Raw genomic sequence first — 23,279 nt, forward strand, 5'->3', positions numbered from 1 at the left:
CTGCCCAGGACGCGCCTGTAAAAAAAGACAAAACAACAAAACATTTTTCCGTTATATTTCAACGTTACTTTGTCTAGCACGTGCATAGAGAAATATTTAATTTCAAGAAACGCATGTGAAACGTCTTTAAGATCGTATAAAGTGTTTTAGGCGCACGGACGAACGAGCAGGAAGAGAAAACGGACGACTGGCGCCAAATTTTAAGTTCAAAAACAGCCTGGGAAGAGGGTTGTTACTCGGATGCAGTTTTTCTGGCCGGTTAACTACAAGTAAGGCTATTAAAAGTTATAATACCTTGAATAAGAAGAAGTGTGTGTGTAGCCTAGCGCTGTCTCGGGGAAGATGTATATAAAGTCGATCGTCTTGGACGGCTTCAAGTCCTATGCCCAGAGGACGGAGATAAATGGGTTTGATCCGTCTTTCAACGCCATCACCGGGCTCAACGGCAGCGGCAAGTCCAACATCCTGGATTCCATATGCTTTCTGCTGGGCATTTCCAATTTGTCACAAGTAAGCGGCCGGACTGACCCCCGCAGCTCTTTCCGACACCGGAGTTCGGTTTTTATCTACGTCTGTATTATTCGTGTGACTTTCTTCGTGCAGGTTCGAGCGTCAAATCTGCAGGACCTGGTGTATAAAAACGGCCAAGCTGGCATCAGCAAAGCCACGGTATCCATCACGTTTGACAACTGTGACAAGAAGCAGAGCCCCTTTGGCTTTGAGACCCACGACGAGATCACGGTCACCCGACAGGTGAAGGCAGCGTCCGCCCGGCCTCGGCCGACAGGGACGCGGCGGACTCCACGTACAGCGGCCACAATCCCTAGACTGGCACCTTCAGTCGCTTTTCGTAATATAAATTAAATGTGAAGAAAATGATTAGTAGTGCAGTCACGGTTACATTTTTTTTTAAAATGTAATTGTGTCTGATATTGGATGGATACGTTATTGGTCCCGAAGTAAATTTAGGCATCCAGTAGCGTACACATATAACGCAAAGCAGAAAAAAATAGAATAAAGAATAAGACTGACAACTACGGAACGTAAGCTTTAAAATAAAATAAAAAAAAAAACGTTGTTCGTAATTTGTTTCCTTAGACTTTGAAAGGCTCTGTGACTGCGTATGACATGTAAACATGTTCATGGAGGCGTCACCTGCTCCCGTCTGTTGTCATGCTCTTTGTGCTGATGCCGTGGTTCGCGTGCCTTTCTGATCTTCTCCCTTTCACCCAAAAGGTGGTTATAGGTGGAAAGAACAAGTACCTGATCAATGGTGTGAATGCCAACAACACCAGAGTGCAGGACCTGTTTTGCTCCGTTGGGCTTAATGTTAACAACCCACACTTTCTGATCATGCAGGTAAGCTGGTAATTGACATATGTATCAGGCTTAGTTCAGTGTGCCAGTGAAACTGATGACATGTCTTAACATTTCAGGGGAGGATTACGAAGGTTCTTAACATGAAGCCACCTGAGGTGAGAACTATAATATCTATGTTATATATGTGTGTGTGTATATTTTATATATAATGCAGATGTTTTTTTTTTTTTTGCTGTGTTAATGGTGGTTGTTAATTCCTAGATCCTTGCTATGATTGAAGAAGCTGCTGGAACCAGGATGTATGAGTGCAAGAAGATCAGTGCACAGAAAACCATCGAGAAGAAAGAGGCAAAACTCAAAGAGATCCAGACGGTACATTTTACTGGCATGCCTAAAGAGATCTAAGACATCCTGCCTTTCAACCTTTACTTATCATAGACTTTTGTTTTGCTGAAAGATTCTTGCAGAGGAGATCACACCTACTCTGCAGAAGCTGAAGGAGGTGAGTCTGTATCAGCATATATGTACAAATGACTGAAATTGTAAAATGATAGAACTGAATGCATTTCATGGGAAGAATCTTTCTGATGTTTTGACTTTGCTTCTCAGGAACGGTCCTCCTACTTGGAGTACCAAAAACTGATGAGAGAGATCGAGCACCTCAGTCGGCTATATGTGGCCCATTTGTTCGTCTGCGCCGAGGAGACCAAGGAGAAATCTTCTGAGGACCTTAAGGTGATGCAGGACGATATTGGTAAGCAGCAGGACTCCATGGTGGAAAACGAGCGCAAGGTGAAGGAGCTTCTTCAAGAGATCAAAGAGTTGGAGGCCAAGCGGGATAAGGTAGCGTGTCACTGCTTTTATTTTACTCAAGTGATTTCATCACAGAGCACCTTGGTCATCATATCTTTGTGGTTTTGTAGTATGTCAGTAGAGGTGTTTGCATTTTAACCCTCAGCCCTTTCAGGATACAAGTAGGTTTGCAGCTGAATTGATAAATTTAAAGACAACTTTTTCATCTGGAAGGGACAGTTGAACCATAGACTCGGTATATTTCTGCAGGATGTCGGTGGAGATTTGAAGGCCCTGGAGGAGGCACTGTCTGAGGTGCAGAGGGTGGATGCCAAAGCCCAGAGTACCCTGGACCTGAAGAAACAGAACCTTAAGGATGAGACCAAGAAGCGCAAGGAGTTTGTTAAAAGCATGGAAGAGGTAAGGCTTGAGTGAATCTTCTCAGGGAACATGGGGGTTAATGCTTTAAGTAAAAATGGAACAGTGTTGTATCCCATTATCACCTCCCTCGTTCAATGACCAGAACTCCTGACCTTAAGGTCGACCACATCTCTGGCCTGAGATCTGGGCTATCCGCCTGCAAAACAGCTTGCTTCTTAATACACTGACTGCCTTGCTCCTACTCCCTCCCCCCCAGGACAAGAAGATGCTAGCAGCGAAGGAGATTGAGATGAACAAGGTGATGGAGAAGCTGCAGCAGGTGCAGGAGGAGGGACAGAAGGATGCAGAGGCCCTTGTGGCAGCTCAGCAGCATTTCAAAGCCGTGTCGGCTGGTCTGTCCTCCAACGAGGATGGGGAAGAAGCCACGTTGGCCGGCCAGATGATGGCCTGCAAGAACGATATGAGCAAGGCGGAGACGGAGGCCAAACAGGTGACTCGGTGTGCTCTGACAAGGATGTACCAGACTGCACTGAAGTGATAATGGAGAGCAATGCTAAATATTTGGGTGTTGAGGGTTCTGGGTTATATCTGTACTCAGGCACAACTGAAACTCAAGCATGCTCAGCAAGAGCTGAAGACCAAGCAGGCCGAGGTAAAGAAGATGGACAGTGGCTACAAGAAGGACCAGGATGCCTTCGAAGCTGTGAAGAAGTGCACGGAGAAGTTGGAGACTGAACTTAAGAAGCTGAACTACGAAGGTCAGCTCGGTGTACATTCATTCAAAATTGGGAAGGGAGGGGTTAGTGCTTCACCCCTGACTGGTTTCACTGTCTCCTGACCTTCAGATGGAAAAGAGGAGAATTTGATCGAAAGAAAACGACAGCTGTCACGTGAAGTTGGTAAGCTGAGGGAAACCTATGAGCTGAGGATGGCCAAATTTCCTGATTTGAGATTTGAATACAGGTTAGTGGTCGGGTTTCTCTTTGATCGCATGTATTGTGTACTTCAGTGAATGAGCTTCAATTACCTTAGATGGTGTGATGTGGAGCATTCTGAGAGAAGCGGGGATTTTATGCTGCGCTGTATGACCTGACAAAGGCTCTTATCCAGAACTAAACTGGCTCGTTTTCAGAGACCCTGAGAATAACTGGGACCATAATAAAGTGAAAGGCCTGGTTGCCAACCTCATCACCATCAAAGACGTGTCCAACGCCACAGCTCTGGAGGTGGTGGCTGGGGGGCGCCTCTACCACGTGGTCGTTGACACAGAGGTAAGCCAAAGGAGCAGATTAAACACAAGCAATGAAGTCCTTGTGATTTGGAATTTCTGTACATTTTACATCCTTTGAAACGTCTCCCTTTTAGGTGACGGGGAAAAAGATCTTGGAAAAGGGTGAACTTAAACGAAGATACACAATAATTCCACTGAACAAAATTTCAGCAAGGACCCTGAACAACAACGTTGTTCAAACGGCAAAAAATATGGTAACCTTCAGAGCAGTCCTTTCAACTCCATCGATGATTAAAGTTCCTGAGAGCATAGCGTACGTATTCAATTTGCTCTCTCCGATTTTCCTAGGTTGGGGCTAACAACGTCCACACGGCTTTGTCCTTGGTGGGTTATGAGTCCGAGCTCCAGAAAGCCATGGAGTATGTGTTTGGCACCACGCTGGTCTGCGATTGCCTGGACAACGCCAAGAAAGTGACCTTTGACAAACGCATCATGACAAAGACGGTGACCCTAGGCGGAGATGTCTTTGATCCTCAGGGAACTCTCAGTGGAGGTAACGTGAAATTCCGACAACGAATGCGAGATGCACCTCATGCGGCGTGGTCCGTTCCCTTCGTTAACGGAGTGCTGGCTCTCTGTCCTAGGAGCCCGACCTCAGGCGGCCTCCGTGCTGTCAAAGTTACAGGAGTTGAAAGCTGTCCGGGACGATCTCTCGGCCAAAGAAGCGGAGCTACACAAAGCAGAAGATGACCTGTCTGGCATGAAGGGAACTGCAGATAAGTGAGTCCCGTGAGACCGTGTGACCAATCGATGCTTTCGGCATTGAAAGATCCTCCAGTGATGATGCTACTCAATTCTGTCACGTTGAAATGCTAATGTTCTCTTCCCAAGGTTTTTTTTTTTTTTGAGCATGTTACCGCAAGGTCATTGGGTGCTAGATGTTAGGAGGTCTAAACTCATTCAAGATGTTTACGTTGAAGATTGGTTTTGCTTCCTGGGTTGTGCTCGTAGATACCGGCAACTCAAACAGCAGCTTGACATGAAATGCGAGGAGGCTGAGATCCTGCAGACCAAACTTCAGCAGAGTTCTTATCACAAGCAGCAGGAGGAGCTGGAGACTCTGCGCAAGACAATTGGTACCTAAATGCACCAGCTTGGGACATTTTCAGGTCTTTGGGTTGAATGAGGTTGGGAATTTTAATCAAAAGTCTTTGACAGAGGAGAGTGAAGAGACCCTAAAGAAGACCAAGGAGGTGCAGAAGAAGGCAGAGGATAAATACAACGTTCTGGAGAACAAGATGAAGAACGCTGAGGCGGAGCGTGAGAAGGAGCTGAAGGAGGCCCAGCAGAAGCTTAATGCCGCCAAGAGCAAAGCGGACGCCTTCAACAAGAAGCTGAAAGGGCAGCAGCAGGTGTGACTTGCTCATGACTCGTGCTTGTAAGGGGAAGTGCTTGGGATCGTCCCTTTTGGTTTTGAACCATGGTATTTGACACCCCCCTCCCCCCCATAGGAAGTCGATGCCCTGTCCCTGGAGCTGGAGGAGCTCAAGAGAGAGCAGGCAGGCTACCAGCAGCAGATCGAGGCTGTGGATGAGGCCATGAAGGCCATCCAGGGACAGATCGATGCAATGACCGCAGACGTGTCGAGCAACAAGGTCAGACTGCCTGAATAAGGAGATGCAAAACCACAAACCGTGGCGGGAAGTTATTTAAAAGTATTCTGTATTTAACCTGATGTTCCATTTATAGGTGCATCTTAAATGATCTTTTAATTGCCCTTATTTTGGGTTTTATTTAGCCAGGGGGAGCAGATGAGGATTACTAGAAACACTACAATGTTTAACTTGTGTTGTTTAGTTTTATATAGTGCTTTTTAGAATCTCAAAGATGCTTCAGTAATGTGTGAGGAAGATGGTATAGCACGAGTATATAGCTGTCTAGGGGCCAATTAGGCACAAGTGTAGCTAGGCAGAGCTCCCAATTAGGGGCCAGTTAGCACTGGAGTGAGCTGTACAAAAAAACAGCAGGAACCTAACATCAGAAAAGCTAGTCAGATCAAATACGAAGTAGATTACTGTAGGTGACGGGTGATGGGTTTTGTCTTTAGGAGGCTGTAAAGAAAGCCCAGGAGGACCTGGCCAAGAAGAAGGAGGTGATCATGGCTCAGGACAGAGAGATCAAGGGGAAAACCACAGAGGCTAACAAGCTCCGTGAGCAGAACAACGAGGCCCAGCTGAGGATCAAGGAGCTGGAACACAACATCAACAAGCACAAGAAGGACAGTGCTGACGCGGCAGCCAGAGTAGGCGCTCGATCTGGGTTATGAGCTCTTCGTTTCTTAGGAAACGGCATTGATGGTTTTTGGCTGTGACATTCGTTGGACAGCATAAGCTCAGTATTTAATGGTCCCCGGGTCCCACAGGTTGCCAGGATGCTGGCCGAAAATGACTGGATCAAGTCCGAGAGGCACATATTCGGGCAGCCAAACACGGCTTACGATTTCAAAGCCAACAACCCCAAGGAGGCGGGCCAAAGGCTTAGGAAGCTGGAGGAGACCAAGGAGAAGCTGGAAAGGAACGTCAACATGAGAGCCATGAACATGCTGAGTCAGGCTGAGGAAAAGGTCCGTCTCTGCCTCCACATCAGTGTCTCCCTTTGGTTGGCCATGTCTGCAATCGTCACGTATCCAAATGGGTAATTTGATTTTGATGTTGGGCTCTGCTCAGATTCTGTTATGCACTTTGTGCTTTTGCAGTACAATGAGCTGATGAAAAAGAAACGAATTGTGGAAAATGACAAGTCCAAGATCTTGAAGACCATTGAGGAGCTAGATCAGAAGAAGAATGAGGCGTTGAACATTGCATGGCAGAAGGTGAATCTTTGTTTCTCTGTGGGAAGAGAATGAGGCAGTGCTGCAGTGTGCTTATAATGCACGTCTGTTGTGGTTGACAGTCCTATTCTCTTCAAGAACCCTGTTTGTGTCTGTGACTCTTCTTGTGCACGTACACTGAACAGCATGCAACGGTGCACCTTTCATCTCTTTCCCAGGTAAACAAGGACTTTGGCTCCATCTTCTCCACGCTGCTGCCAGGTGCGGATGCCAAGCTGGCCCCCCCCGAAGGCTGTGGGGCGCTGGATGGCCTGGAGTTCAAAGTTGCCCTGGGTAACACCTGGAAGGAGAACCTGACAGAGCTCAGTGGGGGCCAGAGGTAGGTCCTGCTTCAGGAAAAGCCTTTTAAGCTAAAAACATTTTGGTGAGATTAAAGAGTTTGTCTGCTGTTCTCCCAGGTCTCTGGTGGCCTTGTCCTTGATCTTGGCCATGCTGCTGTTTAAGCCAGCACCCATCTACATCTTAGATGAGGTGGACGCTGCCCTGGACCTCTCCCACACGCAGAACATTGGCCAGATGTTGCGTACACACTTCACCCACTCACAGGTAAGTGGGCTGAGGTGGTTAGGGGTCAGTTTAATGTCCATATGCATTAAGGATTTCATGTTTCTTTGACTATATGTATGTATAGATCTGTGTTTTTTGCAGTGATGTCTTGATTTCACTGTATGAGGCTAACCTTAGGTTCATTACTTTCTCCAGTTTGTGGTGGTCTCCCTGAAAGACGGCATGTTTGCCAATGCCAACGTTCTCTTCAAGACCAAGTTTGTGGACGGTGTGTCTACGGTATCCAGAAGCTCCCAGTGTCAGAATGGCGGCAGCATTCGCCCCTCAAAAGGTCAGGACAAGTCCAAGCTGAAGGACAGACGGCACTAGCAACTCATCGCCACTTAATGTCACATTCTTGCAGACGTACATTGTTTTGCCTAATAATTTTCATGTTCCTCTTTCAACCTGTTGCTTGCTTGTATTTAACCTGTTTAATATATTGTTTGGTTTAATGTCTGTCCTTATATTGACTTTCCTTTAAATAGCTGCTTTTAAAATACCTGATCATATTAAAATGACCCCAGAAATACAGAATTTTGCTCAGTATTTTTTTTATTCACACCTTGTTAAAGACAAAATTCACAGGGAACTTCATAAGAGCATGCCTCTTACCAGCTTCAGTATGAGTTTACAAATTAACGTTAATTTATACACATACCTTTTGACATGCAGAACACACGCACGGTAAAACTCCCACCTCCCCGTGCTGAACTATTGGCAATTTTCATTTTCTAATATCAAATCCATCACTGGCCATCTGTAATCAAGTCATCCCTTGTGGGCACAAAGTTCATTGTAAAATAGAGGAAAAAAACATTCAGCTTTTAAACCGTATATTCTCGGTGCACAGGTCTCTACACGCCAGTCATGGTGCGTAACTGCCATTCCCGCTCACAGAAAATCAGCACTCTGCTTTGCTGCAACTTTTAAAAAGTATTTGGGATGTACCAATATCCCAGAGAGGGAAAACTGGTTTAAATAAACGGGCACAACCAATAATAATAATGGTGAGGTGTTACAGCGGAGTGATGGACAGGTTTGAGGTACGGTGATTGGGTAGGATGTGCACATGGATGGTGCTGCGGGGGGGGTGGGGGCTCATGGATGGTGCTGGATCTTCTGCCTGAGCTTCAGGGCCTTCTCCTTCAGCTCTGGGCGGCTGTCCGTTTCCATGGCAGCGAGACAGAGTAGGAGCTGCTCTCGGCTCTTCTCCGACATGCTCTCCCAGTGGCCGCCCTCTGAAATACGAGTTGCCGTCAACCAGGCCGCCCCCCCCCTTGCCCCAAACACTATGCTTACAGTCTGTCTCAAAGGCAAAATGGATCTGGACCGTTCCAAAGAAAGCGATACGCGAATTTCAAGAACTGCGGAACAATAAGTCTGCAACCTTCAAAGATGGGGCAGTAGGAAGGAATGTCTCCGCTCACATACTCACCATCTATTTTCTTCAGTAGTAGTTCCACTATGGACAATGCCTCTGTCCTCACTGAGGAATAGCTCTTGTTTTCTGATGGAAAGACAGACCGACGCTAAAATGGGTGCGGAAGATCATTTGCTTAAATATGTAAGGCCCCCCTTGATCAAAAATATCATACCTAAAGGAATTACAATTGCAGTACAAGTCTCTGTTAAGATTTCAGACAACGCCGTCATTCCCGGGGGAGGATCCTTTCCTAAAAGTAACAGTCTTTGAGAAAAGAGAAGTAGAGATTAGGCAGAAACTACAGGTAATTAAGAATTCCACAATGACCTTGATGATGGGAGAGTAAGCATTTCCAGATTAATTACAAGTACATCAACACCTTAACCGCTTGTCAATCTTGGTCAGTGTTTTTCCAGACAGTCCCACCCCCCCCAGCAATAACGTGGACCGTCTTGGAGTCCTTGAGGACTGATTTGAGAAATACCGGTCTAGGTGAACAGATTTAATACTCAACAAGAAGGTACATGGGTTTCACAGGTGGTTTTGGGGGCATCCCCAGTGGCCCACAGCTATTGGTCGACAGTCGACGCTCACTCACCCTTGAAAGTAGGCCTTCATGGACTGCAGAACCCCCAGCTGAACGCGCCACGTGCTCAGCTTCAGCCTCTCGCACATCATCCGACACACCTCCAGCTGGTACTGCGCTGTAAAGCCCCACAGACACGGGACATGGAGACATTTCACTGGATCTTCGTTCACTGCGTTTGCCAGCACTGGCAGGCTGCCTGTTAATTTAAGATTCAGGCCAAACTGTACAACTAGACACTAATGGACGGGTGCTGATAACAGCTGGCTGACAGAATAGGTTGAGAAATAAATGTACACAATGATGAGCAAACAATTACAATTATTTTATTCCACAGATACTTATTTAAAGCGACATTTACTTTTCAGTAAGTAGCGTCAGCCAGTCCTTGATCCAACCCAATGATAAAATCACTGTCAACCATGGGATTTGAACCGACGACCTTCCGATCACAGGAACAGCATTCTAAACCCAATGCAATGGTGAAATCACCGTCGACCTGGGGATCTGAACAGGCCACCTTCCATGACCCGCTGAGCCACACACCTGCCCCCAAACCCATTCTCATTCCACCTCCGGTTCCCACGCCACAGAGTGTGCTACCACCTGCTGTGCATTACCCTGTGTCCCTGGAGTGCTGGGCCAGGCCTTCCCCAAAGTCTCGAAGGCGCAGAGCAAGCCCTCCGTCTGCAGCTCCCTCGCCTTCTCATCAGGGTCGTCATCGTCGTCGACAGTGCTTTTCCGCGACGGTGTCCCGGCAGGGGAACTCTGAGGACCACATGCCGGTCAAGAGATGCTCGACCTCATCCGGAACAGGAAGCGGAGGGCTTCACGGACGTACCTTTCGGATCAGGGGGAAGAGGATCTGAGCCAGTTCCTGGAAGCGGTCTTCTTGGGTCGACTCCAGCACCTCGGCGGCGCATCGGAGGGCGGCCATCTTGTAGGTGGGGCTCTCTTTACGACATTCTTTCATCACGACCTCGACGACCTCTGTGATGCTGGGCTGGCCCGCTGTGGGCTTCTGCAGATCGGCGCTGAGTGGGCAGACACACACACACACGGACTTGCGGCTGACCAAAACTCAACAGTCTAACACCATGGCACAAAGAAGCGTGTTCCATTCTGGGACGTTTAGAAATCCCAGCTCAGAGGTAATACCTGCATTTGGAAACCACAGATGCGATGGCCTTCAGCAGCTCCTCCTGGATAAAGATGGAAAACGGTACATTTATTTAGATGACTATTTAACATATTTAGCAGGGGAGGGGGCACAGTGGTGCAGTGGTTAGCACTGTTACTTCACACCTCAGGAACTCTGCAACCTATGGCTGCCAAGGAGTTGATTAGGGCTGAGCTTCCAGTGAATGCCCTGGTACAGGAGCAAACAGGACTGGAGCAGGAGCTAAACAACTTCTAACAAAGCAAGAACCTAATAAGGCTATACAAGGAGCAGAAGTGCAACGTAAGAACATTCAGGGAATGTAAAGAAGCATCAGGTTCGTGGGGGAATTCACGGAACAGGTGGGTCTTGATGTGTATTTAACAGATGCTTTAGTCCGAAATGCCTCAGAATGTGCGTATCAATATCCAAACATCGGGGTGAACAAAATGCCACCACTGCTCGTAACAATGGAGGAGGATGACAAAATGAAGGGGTAGGTGCTGACCCCTACTCATACCTAAATAGCCATTACCCAAGCCAGCAGGGTTATGATATGGGATGGACATAACTGGTACACAAGTACACGTTCACCTTTAAAAACGATACGTGCAACAATCGATTGTGGCAACAGTGTAAATGCATACTTATTTTATGTTTATTTCCGCTGATATGAAGACAAAATATAATAATGATAATATTTATATGCTAACTACTTCATTCGCGGTATACAGGTTAAAATGCAAGGTATTTTCTTGTCATAGCACAAACACACGTAAAATAAGTGTGCATTTACACTGTTACCACAATCGACTGTCGCATGTATCGTTTTTAAAGGTGAACGCGTACTTGTGTACCAGTTATGTCCATCCCTGGATATAATGGGGGAATCCAGTGAACAGCAACTGACTGGATAATTTCACCGTCCAGCAGGGGGCAGCGTGCCCCGGACGCACCTTGCCTGCCCACGTCCTGCCAGCCAGTCCGTGCATCAGCGCGCTCAGCACCATGCCCAGGTGTGGGGCTACCAGCGAGCCCGTCTGCTGCTGGGCAATGGAAGCCATGGCGGCCGCCCCCTGGGCCTTCATCTTCCAGGACTGAGACTGCAGGGCCTTCTGGGTAATGGCTATCAGCTCCACCATGTACAGTCTGATACCACCAAAATTTCCTGGAGAAAGGAGAGTGTCATTATTTCAGGAGCACGATTTCAGAATGACATGAAATAAAATCACTGCAGAAAGGAGTTGTAATAGTAAAATGGAGCACTGAAGTGCAGCAGTAAGCTGCAAGCCCGCTTCCGCCGTTCTGGTACCCGGCACGTGGTCCTGCCACACTTCTGCCCACAGGCTGCAGGTGGCGCTCTCTCCCTTCTCCTGCTCGGGGGCCTCGTGCATGCCCAGGAAGGCCAGCGGAAGGGCAGACGTGCCGTGGTTCTTCAGCACGTCCGGGCTGTACTGGCTGATGGCATTAGCCGTCAGAGCGCACGACGACTTGTACGTGGCGTCTAGGGGGTGGGAGGGTGGGGTAATTCAAAGATGGTCACCTGATGTTCAGGTGCAGTATGAACGCAGAAAAAGCTCGAAATGACGAACGACAGGTTACCCTCTTTCTCCAGGTACCAGGTGTTGAGTTTGTGGAACAGCTTCTCCACGCTGCTGTCCTTGGCAGTCTGAGAAGAGGAAGCATGTCTTCATTAGACGGGCTGAATAAAATGGCGATGAAATCCATGTGTAAAATGACGACGAGCTGAGACGGCAGCGTCCTGGACCCACCCGGACCACGTGCCCTAGAGCGAACGCGAAGGACTTCTGCACGGCGCTGCTCCGGTCCAGGATCCCGCTCAGCAAGGCGCTCATCAGTTTACCTGTGGCGGGACGCAGAGGCAGGCCCATGTGTTAACAGGCTAAAGTCTGACTGCCATGCCACACAGCTGGAGCAGGGAAGGGGGGTTCTGAGTAGGAAGATGGCCATGTACCTGAGAAGGGTGTCATGTCCTGGGGGCACTGGACGGTCAGGGACACGATGACACTGGCGCAGCCTCCCTGGTGGAGCAACATCGAATGGCATGGTCAGCGCAATTAGCACATTAGCATGATTAGCATAGCTAGCATGTTAGCATAATTAGCACATTTAGCATGATTAGCACAGCTAGCATGTTAGCATGATTAGCACAGCTAGCATGTTAGCATGATTAGCACATGTAGCATGTTAGCACAATTAGCACACTGGCATGATTAGCACAGTCAGCACACCATAACCCTGCCCACCACCACGAATCCTGCCGTACCTTCGTGCCGAGGCCCACCCCACTCTTCAGGAGCTCGCATAACTTGGGGACTAGATCTCCTAGGACTGAGACATCTAGATGCTGAAGACACTGAATTGGCAAAAAAAAAAAATGTAATGAGTGAGAATCCACTAGGGGGCACCAGACAAAAACCGAAAGCTGCCAACGGCTGTCTCACCATGTTGATGGTCTCCATCATTGGGGAAGACTTTGCCGCGCTCAGTCTTGCAGCATCCATCGCCGTCTAGAGAAAACCACAGCCGGCGAATCAGCGGTGAAAATCACAATTCTCTCCCCCATATCACAGTGCCCCCTAGAGTACCTTCTCCTGCTCCGTGGCCCTCAGGCTCAGGTAGTTGAGGACCTGCGGCTCCAGCACGGTGAGGGACTCGAGCAGGGCGGGGATGAGGCGGGCCGCGTGGGGCTTCAGCCGGCCGCCTGCGCTCTTGCTGATCTTCACCAGCGTGTCGATGCTGGAGGACGCAGGCCACTTAGCAATTAGCATGTGCTACTCACAGCCTATCACACAGGTAACACAGGCCCACCTTGGATGGGATGGCACGGAAACACTCTCACACACGGAAACTCTCTCAAGCACCACAGACAATTCAGGGACATGATAGGGTTGGCACCCGAACAAATATCATGACAGGGCCTAAAATCTTTGGGGGAGGGGGGAGGGTGTACAGAAGGGGAGCAGTGGCATTACTGGTATGCTATCCTCATACACATTCAACTAATAAAGCAGAAAATACAGCACCTATGCTTGCACAATATGTCTTACTCATTCTTTTTTAGCATCTTTGGATGCTAAAATTATTACTTCTGGGAAGGTGTTGGCCATCATTTGTGGGGGCTAGGTCCCCCCGATTTCCCCGCCAAGGGGGGAAGCTCCTACCTAAGGGAGCGAACCTCGGCCACGTTGCTGACGAGCCCCACGTCCAGCAGGACGGGTAGCAGCACCGCAACAGTGCGCTGGGCCACCGCGCCCGTCGACTCGCACAGCCGCACGCACACCTGCGGGACAGAGCACAATGCATCCTGCAGTTACCGCACCCGGCCTGCAGGGGTCGCAAAAGACATCCTGTTTCAAACGCCTGTCAAAATTTAACTGGGTAAAATGGTGGCAGACGGCTGTGAGCAGGTACATGAAACAAAATAAATGATAAACATGCCTTGCTCAGCGTCTTCAGGGTCATATCAGCTGCCTTCCGCACAGATTCCTGCGGGATGGGAGGAAAAAAAACAGGTGTCTTTTATTAAAAAATCTCACCTGAAAGCTTTAGGAAATCTGGTCTCACTTTCCTACGGTTGTAAATATCACCAACTTAAATCAAAGGAAAGCATTTTAATGTATTTTAACTGCAGATGCTGCTCCATAGTCTTTCCACACATTCAGTAGTCAACATTGAATTCTGATCCGTTCCTGGCCCTGCCATATGCTACACCAGGGCTATTCAACTCAGGCCCTCGATTCCAAATCCAGGCCTTGTTTTCAGTTCTTCCAGGTAGTTAGTTAAATAATTACTGATTCTGATTGGTCAGAGGCTTCATACCTGGCTCACACATGAAGGAAGGCTGGAAAATGAGCAGGGCTCGGCCCTTGAGGACCGTGAGTTGAATAGCCCTGTGCTACACGATACTTTCTACTGATGCTGACTGATGGCAGCACCCATCCAGTCACGATTCCAGTCTCTGTAGCGATCGCGAGCGTAAACATCTCATGCGGTGTATAACAACGCATCATACGTCGTTTCCTCACGTTAAACCAAATTGTCCAAAGTCCGTAATGTCCACTAAACGCCCACGTATGTCATATCACATTGAATATTTTCATTTCGTTGGAACATAAGCCCATCGTAAATCCAGAAGCATCTGTGCGGCACACAAATCGACCACTCAAAAACTTAATTTGTGGAGCAAAGCAGACCACCTTCAGGTCGTATGACGTCATTACCTTGATGTCATCCCGCACTCTGAACAAGGTCTCCCAGATCTCAGTCAGCCTGTCGATGATCTCATCAGCTTGTTTACCTCGTATTAAGTCATTGAGGGCCAGGCAGCTGTAGGGGTAACCCGGGAAACCATCGCCGGTTAGGACAATCTAATCAACAGGCTCACAGACCAATTAAGAGAGAAAATCACCATCTCCAGCTGTCAAAAAAAATGAAAAACAGCATACCTCGATTCTCGAACTCTCCACAAGTTATTCGTGAGGTTGGATATCACATCCTGCAGTATTTCTTTTAAATATTTGTCAACCTGAAAAAAACAAACACAAAAATACAACTTTTTTAAAGATAAGTATTATCTAGGGGTGCACCGATCGATCGGCGCACCGATCGATCGGCCTCGATCACGTTAATTTGAGGGGATCAGAAATCGACCATATTCCCATGAGATCCACCGATCTTAGTTATATGCTTTTAACTCTTTGGGGTCGAGTATGTCGTCGACGACATCGCGTACTTTTCGCGTACTTTTCGCGTCTATTTCAGTTTATAAATATCTCGCTGAAATCTTAATGTATAATCATGAAAAAAACGCTGGCTAAATCCGTAATCTGTCTTCTTTTCAAAACGTCCATTGTCGGAAGTATTAAAGTTTTTTTAATTAGGTTAAATCGGCAAAAAAGTAAACCATGTCATCTTACTTTGTTTTACCTGCATCGGGGGCGTGTAGTACCGCTCTCACCCGAAGATCGCTATTCACATTCTAAATAGCCGCATTAGCGCGTATTCAAATCGCATTCGCATGGTAATTTGATTAACAGCGCAACGGTGAAACGCGATCCAGATACATCCCCTTCAGCGCCATAAAAGGGGGTTGGGGACGTGGCCAGGTGACAATGGCTCATTCATACACATGAAAGTTGCTACATATTCAATGAAAGGAGCCAGAAATAGTTACATGAGTTAGGTTTTTCTTATTTATTTATCCAAATTAATGTTGCATCTACACCATTTAGTCATCTTCATGTAGCCAAGACTTTGGTGATCAGATATCTGGGATCAAAACAAACTGCCAGCATTGCTTACTATGTACTTTTATAATGTTTCTGCAAGTGTTCCAAACTGCATTTTGCAATGTCTATACTTTGATGTCAAATTTCAAACTTAACAAAAATCTGACATATTTACAATATATATTAAAATAAAGATGAGTGTAATGGCAAAACAAATATATAAGAAATAATTTATTTGCCATGAATTAAGTGTGATGAAATGTGTGATCATGCCCCAGTCAGTGAAAGTGTGTTTCCTACCCCTAGGCCCCAGAGGGTTAAATCAGCCTTTTCTCCCATTCCCGAGAGAGGTGCAGTGCAGGCTGCCTCCCTCCCTATTTTTTGGACAAGTGTGTCATAACAGCTATATATATATATTTTTTTTACAAAATTAGAGAAATTAAAGTCTGGAAGAAAAAATATATGATTTTGTAGTTCAAACAGCAATGCTCATTTATATGTTCATTTATATTTGAGGACACTACCTCATGTTTTGTGAGTATTCATATCAATTTACTCAATAAAAATGGAAACATTGAAGTAACTGTCTTTTAGTTATGAAAGAAACAAGATCGGCAAAAAAAAATCGAGATCGGCAGGTAAGGTTGCCTAAGGATCGGTGATCGTTGATCGGCCAGAAAACTGCAATCGGTGCACCCCTAGTATTATCCGAGCTACTCTTGAGCAATAATCACCAGCACTTAAAAAAGTAGAAAAATATGACCATAAGACGTTCAAAAATATACTATAACAGAAGGATCTGTCCACACATCAGTCAGAGATCCGTACTGAAACAGATGTTGAAAACGAATAGCCAATCAGAATCCACATAACAGATTAAAAACAGCACGGCGACTCTCAAATGGATTTCTATAGGTCCCATATGTGTTAATACGCTAAATGCCAGTTATGATGCAAGCTGAGCTCATTAACGTACACTACGTCTAACTCAGCCAGAAATGGCCTCTTCGCATGTCGTCCAGGGTGTATCCAGCCTGGGCCCCCATGCCCAGGACAGGCTCCATTACCACCAAAAGCTAATGAAAGATGGATGGATGGACAGCCACTTCAGAGTGAACTGGAGAACTGGCTGGCTGCTTAAGCACAACATCTGCTGAGCCAGCCTCACACATGCTGTCCAGGTGATGCATCCTCGTTTTATGTGACGCTCTGTTAACTTTTACTGCTGTGCCTGTAAACAGTTCAAAGGGGGTGATGCTGCTGAATTCATCGACATTCTATGTCATCATCATTTCTGGCACCAAAAGCGGATGATGTCACCACATCACACACTGCAGAACCCGGAGAAGTTCCCCTTTATCCTGCTACACTTGACAAAACGATGGTTTCAAAGTGGAAAAGCTATAGGGCTGTCCATCCATTGTCTAGATCTGCTAGGGTCCAACAGCCTATCCCCGAAGCTACGGGTACAAGGCAGGGAATAACCCAGGATGGGGCACCAGATGGAAAAACTATGAATTATTATCTAAACGCTTTTATGGGTATCATCAGAAGCGTGGCAGGGAAGCGTGATCGTTGTACTCCTGGAAAGTTTCTAGAAAACTTACGATGGTTTTGTCGGTGACGAGGGCGTCCCAGATGCTAGTCATGGCCTGCCGGATGGCGACGTTCGGGTCGAACTGGTACCTGTAGAGCCGGGGCACCAGCTGGGGCAGGAAGGGGGCAAGCTGTTCCCCAGCCTTCGCCGCTATGATGTTGAACCCAAACGCGGCTCCCTGGTGGACGATGCACCTGTGAGTCAGTCTAGCCCGGCTGGGCTCCCAACCTGAAACGTCCTCCTACCGTGCCCGTGGATGGTGGACGTACCTTTCTGGAGTTCCACATGGCGTGGTGGTTGGCGAGGTTCATGAACTTATACACGAGGTCTGGTTGGTTCAGATCGCTGGCCAGGGAACACAGCTCTTTATAGGTGGACAGGCCTTGGCTGAGGAATAAGGAACGCGGCCCATTTCATGTGCGATCATGTGACATAGGTGCCAGATCAGACAGGATGTCTAAGGCAGCGTTTCTCAACCCGGTCCTCAGGGACCCACAGACTGTCCATGTTTTTCTCGGCTCCCAGTGGACTGTCAGGGGGGGGGGGGGGGGAGAATTCCCCGAGGACCGGTTTGGGAAACACTGATCTGTTATGTTCCAACACATCCACATTCCTCCTTACCCATCCGGGGCTTTTCCGAGCGACCCATCCTGAAACACCTCAGTGTCCGCAGAGACAGTGTGTTTAATCCTTGGAGAGAAAATGACAACAGATGTCACACGTCGTACCTGATGGGCTGCATCCGACGGCTTTTACAGTAACAGCCGCTCGATTTAAGTGGCCCCATTACCCATTTGTCTGTATGTCTGTCTGTCCACCCCCCCGCCCGCGGAACTTGGAGCAAAAATCTTTTAAGACATGACCAGGACCAGTTTGGATGCAAAAACTGAGCATTCCTGAAATTCCAGTCCTCACCTCTTGCCCGTCATCAGCGTCTCTACCAGCGTGGACACCAGCTCCTGCTGGTCCTGCTCGCTGCCCAGCTCGTAGACCAGGCCCAGACCCTTGGATGCCACGTCCTGGCTCAGCTCTGTCAACAACGGCATCCAGAGAACATGGCTTAGGAAGGCTAATGGAAGCAGAACTGCTCTACGGAGAGATGAAGCCAGCTTACCATCAGGGTCGGACAGCACGGAGATGAAAGCGTTCTGGATTTCCTTTAGGTGCGACTAAGGAACAAGAGAAAGAGAGGATGGACTATGGAAAACAATCCAACATGTCACTCGCCTTCATCAGCCATAACAATCCATCTCCACAACCACGGTAGCCCTCGAGCATCCTCGGAGGACCTCTGAGAATCTGACTTTACCTTGATCTCCTTGTGATGGCTGAGCTTCTTGACCAACGACAGGAGCCAGATGCAGGCGGCCTGCCGGACATGGCGGTTCTGGCTGACTATGTGCTTGGCCAGGATAGTGTTCATCACCCAGGGAACCACGTCGTTGCTTCTCCCATCTGGCAGGAAGAGGGCACTGAGCTTGGGGTATCCTTTCACAAGAAGACTCGCTAACAACATGGACCAGAAATTTCCTTACTCTGAACACTAGAGGGAGCCATAGAGCACTTTCTAGGTACCACTAAGTTTGAGGGATTCGGTATAGACACCAATTTGATCTATGTCACCCATGCAAATACTCCACCTAGAGGGCAGGAGGGACATTACACCTCTCTGGGAAAATGAACAGCGGTATATATGAGGAAAATTGAGCATTTTTTGGAGTAAAGGCGTGAAATGAAGTAAGGAAAGGTACCAGAACGTAGAGTACATGGCATCCCAATAACCCAGTTCTGCCTGAAATTAGTCCCAGCAAGGCGAGGTGCGGTATTAATGATGCCCACCGTCTGGGGGGGTGTACTCCTCTTCGCTGCACATCCAGACATCCCGCGACGCCCCCGAGCTGGTGCCCACGGCCGCACTGGTGATGGCTTCTGCCACGGTGAACTGGAGCTCCACCTGCTTTGCCTAGAGACCAGTCAACCCATAAAGACGGCAAGAATGACTCATTAGAACCAACCATCTAAAGAAGGGTTATTCATTATGAAGTTCTCATGCGCCGATCGCCTTCTGGTTTAACGGATTCAAGTATTCAACAACGGTGCAAAGCTGTTGTGAATGTAGAAAACTGCAGGGAAAAAACTAGCATGCGATTCTGGTGAAGACTTTTAGCAACGGGGAGAACTTGTCACCTCCACTGAGTCCATGAGACCCTGCAGTACTTTCTTCCGGTGAGGAAACTCCCCATCTCCCACAGCGAAGAAGCCAAGGGTCTGAATGGCACGCTCCTTCATCTGCCGAGGAGCGACAATGTTAGCCGTGACAGCGTTAGCATTATCAAGGACATTAGCATTAGCGACGACAACATTAGCATCAGCGACTGCCAGAACGCCAGTTGATCGCTAAACCAACACAACCACAACACAAGCAACGCAAGCTCCCATAGCAGCAAGGGTACAAGAAGGTAAGAGACCCGTGTAGGAAAACGGAGGTGGGGGGGCACCTTTGTGCTCTCCTTGCCAGAAGGGATGCGGGAGAGCAGGTTGTCCACCACATACAGCTTGGTGAATCCCTCCCCCTCGCTGGGGATGAGCAGGGCCCCGTTACGTCCGACCTCCCCTAGGGCCGTGCACGCTGCCACCGTCAGGATGGGCGAGTTACTGTCCAGGAACGAGCCTGTAGTACATCAGCACTGACACATCAGTTAGCGAGCAAGGTTAGCAATGCTAACACGCACGGGAGACCTATGCTGTCATTTCAGTCAGTCAAACAAATGTAAAACAGATATAAGAAATTAGCCTTACATACAGAGCCCAAAATCTGAAATGATCTTATTCTGTTCTGATACACAGATAGTAACTGACTTTTTGTTTTTTTGTTTTAACTGCATTACCGATGGTCTTGGTGGCTGATGAGATGAGTTCCTCATCTCCCTGAGGGGTGACGCTCATGTCCTGCTCCTGACGTCCCCCCGCCAGAGATCTCTTTCTGCTCAGGTACCGGCCGACCATGTAGCCCAGCGCCAAGATGGCTCCGTGCTGCGATTCCGGGCTCTGCAGGTAGGGGACCGTGAGTAAAACCAAGAGTTCTGGACAATTTGGTCAATGAGAGAAACGATGAAACCAGAGGATTTAAAAAAAAAAAAGAAGCATACATGGGCATCTTTCGTGATCTTTACGAGGTTCTGGACGGCCGTCTTCAGCTCATTGCCAGACATGGTGGACACCACCACCGCGTACAGCTGGGCTGCCAGCTCACGCATCTCCTCCTTGTTGGTGTTCATCAGACCCTGCGTGGCGGACACAAGCGAGGAGCCCCGGAAATGAGCGACGCTCCGCTGGGCGACGCATGAGGGCGTGGGAGGAGGCCTGAGCTTACCTTGATCCAGTCGATTTTGTCGACAAACTTGGGCGCCAGCTTTTGAGGACACACTGACAATACTTCTAGGAGACAGTACATCACTGGGACTCCTGTGGAGAAGTACGCTTGAAGATAAGAGTTTTATCTACCAAAACATTGTTGATAAAATTACTGCCAGTTATAAGCGCTAATTCCACCTTTTACGATTCACACTCTCCTCAGCTCCCAACTTACCCCCGATGGCAGACAATAGCTGGTGCAGGAGGTCCATGTAGACCTGCACGGGGTTGGTGTCGGGGCCCTTGAGGGCGGGCGAGGAGGGGTGGGGCTCGGGCCCCAGGAGGCTGCGCACGTAGCGGCCGATGGCGGGGGCACTGTCCTGCATGTCAGCAAGGCTCTGGGAGGTGGGCGTGGCCCCAGCACTGTGGGCAAGGCACATGCGCAGGTACAGGATGATCTGCAAGGGGAGGGGAGGGCGGAGCATCAGTGCTCATGGTGAGTCAGGTGACACCGAAACAGCCAATCAGGTACAGCTAGTTCACTGACCATAATTATCAACTGTACTATTTACATTTAGCATTTTGGACTGTTAATAGTATTTATTAATCACCTATTTCATTCTTCTGCAGTTACCCTGTATTTTTGCACATTATACTGTATCCTTTTTACACCCACAGCATTACACTTTAGTTACATACCCCATTTTCATCCTTTTGTCGTTATACTTGCATACTAGTATTGTATTCTACTTGTATAATATTTCCTGTATAATATTACTTTTTTTGGTCTTTTTATGGGTCTGTCATTTAATCCTGAATGGTGAGAGCCTCGAGATAAAGTTTTATCTTACATTATCTTTCAATACTTTGCAGCACTTTACTTGAAGCAGTCATCTGACCATTAGAATCCATTATAAAGGTATTTATAGTGCATTATAAATTATTGTTTCATAAGGCAGTCATAATGCATAATAAACAGGGTCATAATTATGGCTTTTTATAAATATTTATAGCCATGTACTTTATGAATGCATTATAATGCATTATGAAGGTATCTATAATGCATTACGATGACCGCTTTTAGTAAAGTGTTACCCAATACTCCAAACTACTGTTTTGGTATATTGTGGTTCTCGCAAAAAAAAAAAAAACACCCACACCAGAATCTCAAATAATAAACAGACTGAGACCAGCTCCACTGAAGCTGCTGCACATCTATCAAACATCTACTGAGTGACTGGTGGGCAGCGTCACCCACACCAGCATCTAGGGCCAGATGACAGGCTATGAGAACATCCCCCATCCCTAGGAAAGCGGCCGGTCTTCAGGTACCTCTCCAAAGGCAGACGGGTTAAACGGAAGTGTGTAGGTCCCAACCATGCACTTGTCTGGGGTCTTCATCCTCTGCACAGCCTGACAGATAGGGGGCGTCGGTTAGCACTGCGACAGATCTCAGAGGACAGCGACACAGCCCCCCCCCTAACGCCAGCATCCTGCCAGGGGCCCGCAGGACTCACCTTCTCCTGGATGTAGCTGACCATCTCTGGGAAGGAAGGCATGGATCTGGCGCCTCCCTTCTCCACGCCTGGGGGAGGCAGAGCTCTCAGGACGCGCTGGGCCTCCCCGTGCACCTCCTCACGCCTGCGGGGACACCAAACACCTTTAGCCTGAAGACAGCCTAGACAGCGCAGGAGGCAGTTTGACACCGGGGGGGGGAACTTAATCACTTAATGCACTGGTAGTTATTTCAAAAACCGATGCTTTGGAGGGGGGGTGGTCTGCAAATTATAATGAAGTCCCAGATTAAACACCAGGGCATAACCTTGGGTTGAGCACTGGGGAGGTCGTTACCCATTTAAGGGGGTCCAGGAGGTTCTATTGGTTGTTTTTGATTATTAGATGGCTTATAAGCCCCCCAGCCCCCATATTTTACGCCCATGTGGGTACGCGTCTCCCATCTGCGCTGGTTCCTAAACCCCCGGACACAGCTAAGGGCGCCGATATGTGCGGCACCTTGGGGTGTGCAAGCGAGGACGAGCGGAGCTGAACAATCAAGCTTACGGGTCGCCGGCGGCCAGCAGCAGGAGGTATCTGGACGGTACGTGGTCAGAGGCGAACACCGTGCTGGCGAACTTCATGGCCACCTGCCGCGCCTGGACCTCCGGCTGGCGAATAAACGATCGAGATTCCTCAACCGGCGCCAAACTAGATCCCTGCACCAACTCGCGCGGGATCCGGGGTGCGGTCAACAGGGCTGACCGGCGCGCGACGTACCTTTCCGATGTAGGCGGCCACCAGGGCCTCCATGATGTTAAGCAGCGCCCCCTGCAGGTGGACATAGGCGCCCACCATCATGGACAGCGCCTCCTGGATGGCTAGCCTGACGTCCGGCTCCTCCTAGACGAGGGAGAACCCGCAAATGGGCCGAGTGACCGGCAGCCCCACCCCACACAAGCCCCCGTCCGGAGGGTGACGTTCATGAGGAACAGGGCCTACCTTACACATCGCTTCGAAGAACTGCTGAACGATGGCGATGTCTTTGGTGAACAGCTGTGGCATTCGGCTGAGGGAGACAGCAGAGTGGAGATAAACTATCTGCCATTTGCAGAAGTACAACTACAGGTACATCGCAATGCTTCTTTTCACATAGCAGCAGGTTGCTTCCAGGCTCAAGATTTCTAAGACAGCAGTACAGAAGAACAAGGTGAAGCAGGAGACACTGGGAGCGACCGGAAACCAGCCAGG

The 23,279-nt window shown here is 48.4% G+C and overlaps 2 protein-coding genes across 2 annotated transcripts in view; one reads left to right on the forward strand and one right to left on the reverse strand.

The window, feature by feature from the left end:
* On the forward strand, positions 1 to 7,697 carry smc2 (structural maintenance of chromosomes 2). Its single transcript, XM_023829687.2, has 24 exons — positions 1 to 510; positions 604 to 753; positions 1,237 to 1,359; positions 1,437 to 1,475; positions 1,582 to 1,692; positions 1,778 to 1,822; positions 1,930 to 2,163; positions 2,383 to 2,532; positions 2,750 to 2,983; positions 3,092 to 3,251; positions 3,339 to 3,456; positions 3,626 to 3,764; positions 3,859 to 3,978; positions 4,073 to 4,277; positions 4,369 to 4,504; positions 4,736 to 4,860; positions 4,943 to 5,136; positions 5,236 to 5,379; positions 5,832 to 6,026; positions 6,147 to 6,347; positions 6,480 to 6,596; positions 6,773 to 6,933; positions 7,013 to 7,160; positions 7,317 to 7,697. Exons 1-24 carry the CDS (start codon positions 343 to 345, stop codon positions 7,488 to 7,490), a joined length of 3,591 nt encoding a protein of 1,196 aa, XP_023685455.2. The 5' UTR covers positions 1 to 342; the 3' UTR covers positions 7,491 to 7,697.
* ecpas (Ecm29 proteasome adaptor and scaffold) overlaps positions 7,698 to 23,279 on the reverse strand; it is a 21,647-nt gene continuing 6,065 nt past the window's right edge. The window contains exons 13-49 of the mRNA XM_023829681.2: positions 23,031 to 23,097; positions 22,809 to 22,931; positions 22,596 to 22,699; positions 22,052 to 22,175; positions 21,867 to 21,947; positions 20,770 to 20,992; positions 20,554 to 20,645; positions 20,330 to 20,464; positions 20,069 to 20,228; positions 19,679 to 19,851; positions 19,368 to 19,469; positions 19,020 to 19,143; positions 18,490 to 18,635; positions 18,295 to 18,349; positions 18,096 to 18,210; positions 17,802 to 17,870; positions 17,450 to 17,567; positions 17,191 to 17,358; positions 14,801 to 14,880; positions 14,576 to 14,681; positions 13,794 to 13,841; positions 13,517 to 13,635; positions 12,941 to 13,091; positions 12,797 to 12,862; positions 12,619 to 12,708; positions 12,307 to 12,373; positions 12,104 to 12,195; positions 11,934 to 12,000; positions 11,644 to 11,835; positions 11,288 to 11,499; positions 10,331 to 10,374; positions 10,014 to 10,206; positions 9,793 to 9,940; positions 9,185 to 9,290; positions 8,759 to 8,850; positions 8,599 to 8,670; positions 7,698 to 8,401 (exon numbers count right to left, since the gene is read on the reverse strand). Coding sequence (XP_023685449.2) covers positions 8,262 to 8,401; positions 8,599 to 8,670; positions 8,759 to 8,850; positions 9,185 to 9,290; positions 9,793 to 9,940; positions 10,014 to 10,206; positions 10,331 to 10,374; positions 11,288 to 11,499; positions 11,644 to 11,835; positions 11,934 to 12,000; positions 12,104 to 12,195; positions 12,307 to 12,373; positions 12,619 to 12,708; positions 12,797 to 12,862; positions 12,941 to 13,091; positions 13,517 to 13,635; positions 13,794 to 13,841; positions 14,576 to 14,681; positions 14,801 to 14,880; positions 17,191 to 17,358; positions 17,450 to 17,567; positions 17,802 to 17,870; positions 18,096 to 18,210; positions 18,295 to 18,349; positions 18,490 to 18,635; positions 19,020 to 19,143; positions 19,368 to 19,469; positions 19,679 to 19,851; positions 20,069 to 20,228; positions 20,330 to 20,464; positions 20,554 to 20,645; positions 20,770 to 20,992; positions 21,867 to 21,947; positions 22,052 to 22,175; positions 22,596 to 22,699; positions 22,809 to 22,931; positions 23,031 to 23,097 — 4,264 coding nt within the window. The 3' untranslated portion in view covers positions 7,698 to 8,261. The remainder of the gene's footprint in view (positions 8,402 to 8,598; positions 8,671 to 8,758; positions 8,851 to 9,184; positions 9,291 to 9,792; positions 9,941 to 10,013; positions 10,207 to 10,330; positions 10,375 to 11,287; positions 11,500 to 11,643; positions 11,836 to 11,933; positions 12,001 to 12,103; positions 12,196 to 12,306; positions 12,374 to 12,618; positions 12,709 to 12,796; positions 12,863 to 12,940; positions 13,092 to 13,516; positions 13,636 to 13,793; positions 13,842 to 14,575; positions 14,682 to 14,800; positions 14,881 to 17,190; positions 17,359 to 17,449; positions 17,568 to 17,801; positions 17,871 to 18,095; positions 18,211 to 18,294; positions 18,350 to 18,489; positions 18,636 to 19,019; positions 19,144 to 19,367; positions 19,470 to 19,678; positions 19,852 to 20,068; positions 20,229 to 20,329; positions 20,465 to 20,553; positions 20,646 to 20,769; positions 20,993 to 21,866; positions 21,948 to 22,051; positions 22,176 to 22,595; positions 22,700 to 22,808; positions 22,932 to 23,030; positions 23,098 to 23,279) is intronic.

The sequence above is a fragment of the Paramormyrops kingsleyae genome, chromosome 25 (assembly GCF_048594095.1).
Source record: "Paramormyrops kingsleyae isolate MSU_618 chromosome 25, PKINGS_0.4, whole genome shotgun sequence".
Lineage (NCBI taxonomy): Eukaryota > Metazoa > Chordata > Actinopteri > Osteoglossiformes > Mormyridae > Paramormyrops > Paramormyrops kingsleyae.